The sequence below is a fragment of the Frankliniella occidentalis genome, unplaced genomic scaffold (assembly GCF_000697945.3).
Source record: "Frankliniella occidentalis isolate FOCC.00 unplaced genomic scaffold, Focc_3.1 Scaffold466, whole genome shotgun sequence".
In the NCBI taxonomy this organism is placed as follows: Eukaryota; Metazoa; Arthropoda; class Insecta; order Thysanoptera; family Thripidae; genus Frankliniella; species Frankliniella occidentalis.
The window spans coordinates 114,969-122,465 of NW_026267584.1; the positions used below are offsets into that span (position 1 = coordinate 114,969).

Here is a 7,497-nt window from a genome sequence, read left to right on the forward strand (position 1 = left end):
CTCCGAAATCCGTGATTTCGACCCATGAAGTGGGATGGGCTAAGCACGGCGGGACCTGTGGTGTCCAGGTCGACCGACGACAGCACCATCAGGCACACCACCTCCGAAACCCACCACGCCCTGGGCCAGGGCGGCTACGCGCGAGCGTCGACGTCGACCGAGGACAAGAGCGTCAGCTGCTCCTCGAGCGAGGAGCACGGCGGACGGAGTCCGCGCCGACGACGACGCCCACGCCGCCCCGGCCGTGAGGTTTACCGAGCCTCTCTATCAGAGTGGCCTGCCCCCCGTCGCCACCCTACTCTCCTTACCAAACCGCGGGTAACGACCTCGCCCCTATCACCCTTTAGCGCCCTCAGAGTACTGTTAGTACTAAAATAAAGGTAGGCGGTACCCCTGGTCTTGATTGGTAAAATTAACTAGATTAATTTGAGAAAATTTCAATTTTCAAGGACTAGAAGTATATCATGCATTTACCTTTTTGCTTTGTTTTTAAAACTCTTTGTACAATATATGTGATAAAACCCCTGAGAAATTGCTAAAAAAGCTGTGAATGTTCACGCGGATGTTACTTTATTTTTAAATGTAATTTTTGAATTTTTATGCAAAATTAAGAGGGTAGAGGCTAAGTAGAGTAGTAATGTCTTTTATAATTCATAGGCTTATTTCAAAAATAAGATACAATGAATAAACACGTACTGTTAGAAAATACAAATAAGTGACAACAATTTATAAAATTAGTTACAGCCTGTTGTTCTTCATACATTAGTACAAAAGGAAAAAATTAATTATGTCAAAGCTGTATGTTAGGGGGGAATACCCCTAATTTAGTACATTAACTTCATATCTTTTAGAGTCAATAGGGAATACATTATGTCAAACCTGAATGTTAGGGGGGAATTGGTACCCCTAATTTAGAACTTCATATTAGACTTCATATTAAAGAGTCAATAGAGATAAAGAATCAATAGAGAATACAAACAATAAATACAATATAGAATAAAATTTATAACAGTCACAATATGTAATAATAAAATTCGTTTGTCTCAGAATGACTAGACCAATAATGCTAGTTCAGCCTGCTAATTATTACATGGAGGGGAACAAATCAAGTTTAAAGTTCATTTACAGGAAAAAAATCTACTCATCAGGACTGTCATCACTTTCATCTGAGTTATCAGAAGGTAAGTCTGGATCCTTGTCACCACTGATGTCATTTGAAGTAGCAAGCCCCTTGTAGAAAGCGTGGTGCTCAGACGAAATAAACTTCAATAACTTCAACAGGTCATTTTTTTTCTTTTCAGCAATGGGTACTACGGCAGGTAATCTGTGCAGAACACTTGTCAGCTGTAGTCCGCTCTTCAGGTCCCTTTTGCGCCGCAGAAAATTAACTTTCTTGAAGTGAGCTTCCTCATTAAATGAAGATTTTACATTGACTTTGAACTGATTATTCCTGCAATATTGGAACCAAGATGTTTCCCGGTAATAAAACCTCTGACCTTCTTCGTCATTGTCTCTTCTGACAAGAGGGCCTGTATTAGATATCAGGGCAGCAATTCAGTTAAAATTAAATTCAGCAAGTTGGTCTTTAAAGCTCTAAGCCCCACATTCCTAAAAGAAAAGCAGATATGTTAGTATGAAAGGAAAGAAATAATTTATGTCTGGTCCATAGACAGGAAAGTGGGGAATACCTTTTGGACTATCTGGTCTTTCATGTGTACATCGGTGCCTAGACACCAAGTTCTTTGCGTCCTCATCAAGACCAGCTGCTTGGTAATACTAGAAAGAAGAAATAAGGAGGAATAACCAACCATAAAAATAAACAAGCAGAGTAATTACAAGGAATTTACTGTTGAAATTTTAAGAATTTATAAAAAAGAAACACATCTCTACATTTGTAGCATTTTTGCCCAGGAAGCGCTCTTCTCTTTTCACCTCTTATTTTAGAACTGACTCGGGGTTTTCTCAACCAGGTTCTTATTGCTTGCATTTCATTTCCTCTCTCCGCTCGCAGTCTTCTGAGGTTGGCAAGTGGGTGGTCGCTGGTGTCAAAGTCATTTCTGCAAATGAAATTTCTTTGTCAAAATACAATAATTAAAACTGTTACAAAGAGTAGTCAAAGAATAGACTTGTTACCTCTCGTTTGATGATTCGTTGCCACTTTCAGCACTTTTTTCCTCAAATTCCCACTTATTGGAGCCACATACAATTGAGTAGTCAATTTCATCGTCACTTGTATTCCTCTGGTGCACAATAGGGCTCCTTTCCATATTAGTGCTAGCACAACTATCCAGTTCATTTGGTTCTGCTGGTTTTGGTTTGAAAAAATGCCTTTTCACAGTATTGCGAGCACTACTACCAAGTATTGGACTCCTGTCACAATGCTGATTTGGAGGCGACACTGGAGGAGTTTCTGAAAAAATAAATAATAGAAAAAGAAGTTGTTACAATAGATTGTAGGATTTTGTTCAGCACCAGTCACTGGTCCACTGAAGATGGCAATATCATTCACAGATTGCTCACTGAGAACCATGCATACAAATGTTTTGTTCTTACTAGAGGTTGGAGAATAATCGGTAACTGCAGTAGGTATACCATCAAGCTGAAGTCGAACACTGCGAAATAATTGAAGGAAAACGTTTTAATCACTTTCATAGGCCGTAATAAAATGAAAATAACCAATAAATTGATTGAGAAAAACTGACCTCTCCAACATTTTAACCATTTGAAGGTATCGTTCCTTATAGAAAAGATAACGACTTTTGTAGTGCTGCAACATATTACTACTCATATTGACGGGTTTCTCCAAAAAAAATCGTTCAAAATCGTTAAAAAACTTTTAGTTTTAAAACTATGTCGCTTTGCTTCCTTTGGTTTGGTTATGTCTGACGACTTGTGTTGTTGTTTGTTGCCAACCTAGAGGTCACTGACCGCCGCGTCGATTTTCGCGCGGAAACGGGGCTAGGAGGAGGGAGGAAGGCGAGGGCAAGGGCAAGGGATACAGCGACGGTAGCAGGCCTGGCTTCACCAATACCGAATAACTGATGTCTGGCAAAAAAAAAAGTTCGGAGAGTGGCTTTGGGTTTCCACATTTCATGTTGTAATGAGAGGAGGATTTTTCCAGCATCGTCACCCATTACGGTAGCTAACTACTTTGTTTTTTTTTTAATGTTTTGGTTACGTAAATTTTACTCGTGTGTTGGTTAAGCTGGCATTTTGTAGTCTGTGTCGATTGTTGTTATTTGGTGGTCTTGGACTAAAGACTTTCTTTCAAGTTGTGGTGATTCGTTTCACACTGCTTTTTAGAACTAGACTAGACAAGTAGACAACAAATGTTACGAAAATGTTTGGACCGGGCGAGAATACTAGGTTTTGGAAGAGGATGGGCTATGAGAGGCCGGTTTCTGCCACCAGAACGTCAACAGCAGCAAATTCAAGTTATAGACCACCTCGTATTGTCCAAAGAGTCGGACACGATGGTGATGCAGGCAATCCTGCTCGGCTGGCAGGTATGTTTTCTAACTATTTCCCAAATTTGAACGAAGAAACAGGATAACCTCAATTGTTATCTTACTTATTCTTTTCATTTGCAGGTCTGAATGATGATGTGGTTTCTGTAGTTTCATTTACTGAGTCAGAGGCTCCAATTTTGAATGAGGAATGGCTTGCACAGCAAGGTATAGTTTTATTCTATAATTTCTCACAGTTTTTGCTTTACAATGAAGGTTAAATTCAAATCATTCCTTCCAGACTCAACCAAAGGTGTGATGTCCGAACAACCCTTGACAGCAGCAGCAAGTGCGGGTAAAAATATTTCATGAGTTTGATCTCATTTATTAATTTGTCCTAGCATGATATCCATAGAGAAGTTTGTTACTAATAATGTTAAATCTTTATCAGGAGAACTATCCTCACCTGCTGCAGCTAATGCTGTTCAGATTGTGCCATTCACACCGTCGCCAACAATTTCAAGTAAGCGAGCCTTTTAACTCTCTTGCGCAGAAAGTCATTGCTTCAAATCGGTCTGAAAAACAAACCAATCGTCAAAAGTCCCCCACCACAATAGTAGACAAATTCTTATTCATATTTATTAGAATCATTAGCTGCTTTGCTTGCGGATTAAATTAAGTGCTAAATAATATTGTTAAAATTTACATCCTTAATAGATTGGTTGATAAGTAAATATACTTCACCTTGTCATAAAATTCTTTTTCCATTGTATAACCAGGTCCGGCTAGTAGTAAAGTTCCACTCAAAACCGAGCTGGGACTGGGAGCCAAGCGATCCCTTAATTTTGCTAATCGGGACAAGAAAAATGATAAAAGCAATCAGGAAACTTCAAAATGTGGCAATGATTATGACAAAGAGAACAATAGTGAACATATCAAGAGAAATAAACATAATTCTCAACAAAAAGGTACAGTAAAATAAGTTTTGCATGGAAGTTATACTTGGTGTAGATTTATTAATTTGAAGGATTAATGAATGTTACTGTTTAAATTATTTTGTCTAAAAATGATATGTTTGTGTTTTTAATTTTACAGCAGACGTAGCAATAACAATGAATCCAACTGCACCTGTTGCAAGTTCATATTTAAGTCCATACCAGGCAGCTCGTTTGAGGAACATTGAGGAAAACAACAAGGCATTGCAGGAGTTGTTGGTATCTACACCAAGTATGTATTGTAAAGATAATTTCTGCTGCTGTAAGTGTTTGAAGGGGACCTCCCTCCCAAACTTCATGGACTTTGCTTTGTTCAAAACTTTATTTTCCAAATTTTTAGGAACCTCAGAAGAACATAGTAGAGGGTCTACCACAAAATCTACCAAAACTGCCTCCAGTCAAAAGACCGACAAGGGAAGAGAAAGTCAATCCACCCCAAAATCTGGAACTGCCTCCAATCAAAATACAAGCAAAGGCAGTACCAGTGGATCTACTGAAAAATCTGGAACCGTCTCTAAAAGTTCTCGATCTCTCCGGCCCCCTTCATCTTCTAAGCAGCCTAAATACAGTAAGTTGATACATAGTTGAGCATTGGGTCTCAGTGTAGATAATTTGCAGGAAACTTTGTGCGGAATACAAATATATCTGCTCCCAGAACTTGATTTTCTTAGAAAAATACATTTAAAAACCATGCAATATAGTTCAATAAACTTAAAATTAATCTGTGAATTTATACACTTCTCTAATTTTACCTTTTATTTTCAGCTAACTTTTTTCAAGCGGATGATTTTGAAGATGAAGATGACATTTTAAGTGACAGTGGGGATGATGATTGTTCTGCTAAGGGTGATTCTGGTGAGAATAATGACAGCTCAAAGTCTGATGAAGATTCGGACCGGGAAAGCTCAAGGGGCACCAATGGCAGTGGCAATGGTTGGTATTTTCTACCTCAATAATTTTCCTACAATTGTTACAAGTATCTAATGTAACTAACGTACATTCCTGCATTCTAGATACTGATCCTGTAAGTGAACAGGGGTCGGATCATCAACCCAGGAATGGCCACTTACTGGATAACGGAATTTCTTCTGATGATGAGGATCAACCTGATAACACCACCCCTATCACCCAAAAATCAGCACAGGACCAAAGAAAATTATTAAGAAATAGTGGACAGAAGTATGTAACTCTTAAGGGCAAAGTTATACCAGATAAAAGAACTCCTAAAGAACCTATCCATACTGGATGTGTGAATGATTGCTCTGAAAAAGTTAGTGAACATGACGCCAAAGTGATTTTTTCTGAGTATTGGAAACAAAGTTCTTACGAAAAAAGAAAACTGTATGTTGCAAGTAGAGTAGAAGCCATACCTAAACAAAGATCAAGGCCTAGAAAAGGCACTGGTATTGTTAAAAACAAAACTTGCAAATATTTCCTCATGATTAATAAGAAGAAAGAACGAGTTTGCAGGGGGACGTTTGTAAACGTTTTGGGTGAGACAGATGCATTTGTGCGTCGAATTGTAGATAATATGACAACTTCCGGAACCGTACAAAATGACAAACGGGGCAAGCACAAGCCAAAAAGGAAGCTCACTGAAGAAAAGAATAAAGCGGTTCTAGACCATATTGCAATGTATCCTAAATATGTGTCACACTTTTGTAGGAAACAGTCTTCTCAGCTATACTTGCCAAGTCACCTTAATGTAGAAATCATGCATAGGGATTACAAGGAGAAAGTAAATCAGCCAGTTTCTTACTGGTCTTACAGAAGGATTTTCAAATCCTTAAAATTAAAATTCAAGCAACCAAACAAAGACACCTGTGCTAAGTGTGACACCTGGGACATGAAAATAAAATTAACATTAAATGAAGAAGAAAAAGGAAAGCTTGAAAAAGAAAAAGAACTACACTTACGTAAAGCAGAAGGTGGTTACACGCTGAAGAGGATTTCTAGACAAACTTTTGCCGCTGAGAGTTTTAGTGTTCGACCTTGAGCAGTGCCTTCCAACTCCACTTTTGAAATGTAGTGAAGTTGATTACAAGAGGCAATTATATGTTTTCAATTTGACCATATATGACTGTTCATCAAAACTCACTTACTGTTATATGTGGCATGAGGGAGAAGGTGCAAGAGGGGCCAATGAAATTGCCTCCTGCATATTTAGGCATTGCATGTATAACATACCTGAAGAAGTAAGACACATACGTCTCTTCTCAGACTCCTGCACAGGTCAAAACAAAAATAGTATCGTTGCCGCTATGTTTTTGACTCTCCTTCAAGAAAAACCAAGTCTGCAAACAATTGACCACATATTTTTGGTGCCAGGTCACACCAGATTGGAATGCGACAACAAACATTCTGTCATAGAGAGAGCTAAGAAGACAGTTGAGTCCTTGCAAGTACCATCTGAATGGTATAGTCTGGTGGACATAGCTGGAAAAACTGACATAGACAAATATCCAGAGGGACGGTTCAGAGTTGTAGAAATGAAGAAAAAATTCTATAACTTTGCTGCCTTGCTGGAAAAGACAGGTCCCCTTGTCAAAAGAATAAATAATGAAACAGGTGGAAGGTTTTATTACCTCGACACATTCTGGTTCAAATATTCCAGAAACAACCAGTTCAAGGTACTTGTGAAATCTTCATTCAGCGAAGATGCACACTTCAGTCCTGTGAACTTTCTGCGACGGAAGAAAGACCTGAAGAGTGGGCTGCAGCTCAAAAATGTGCTGCCCAAATTACCAGCAACATCAGTCATAACTGTAAAGAAGAAAGAAGATCTGTTAAAGCTGTTGAAGTATGTTTCGACTGAGCATCATGATTTCTACAAACAGCTTTTAACATCAGATGAAATTACAGAAGACTATGATCCAGACCTACCTTCAGATAATTCTGAAGAAAGTGACGCTGATGAATAGTCTTTTTAACAGTCAATTATTTAGTTACCTTTATCTGCTTACCTGATTGACTAGTCAAAATGTGTGTGGCATATTGAATGTCTTCTTCATAAAGTTTTAATATTGTTCTACTTTATTATTGTTATCAATTAATTT

General features: G+C 38.4%; 1 protein-coding gene across 1 annotated transcript; it reads left to right on the forward strand.

Annotated features, from left to right (window-relative positions):
* The first annotated feature begins 3,745 nt into the window (after window positions 1-3,745).
* Window positions 3,746-5,070, forward strand: LOC127751411 (uncharacterized). Its single transcript, XM_052274929.1, has 4 exons — window positions 3,746-3,801; window positions 3,898-4,414; window positions 4,542-4,673; window positions 4,782-5,070. The coding sequence occupies exons 3-4, from the start codon at window positions 4,559-4,561 to the stop codon at window positions 5,027-5,029; spliced, it is 363 nt and encodes a 120-aa protein (XP_052130889.1). The 5' UTR covers window positions 3,746-3,801; window positions 3,898-4,414; window positions 4,542-4,558; the 3' UTR covers window positions 5,030-5,070.
* The last annotated feature ends 2,427 nt before the right edge of the window (window positions 5,071-7,497 follow it).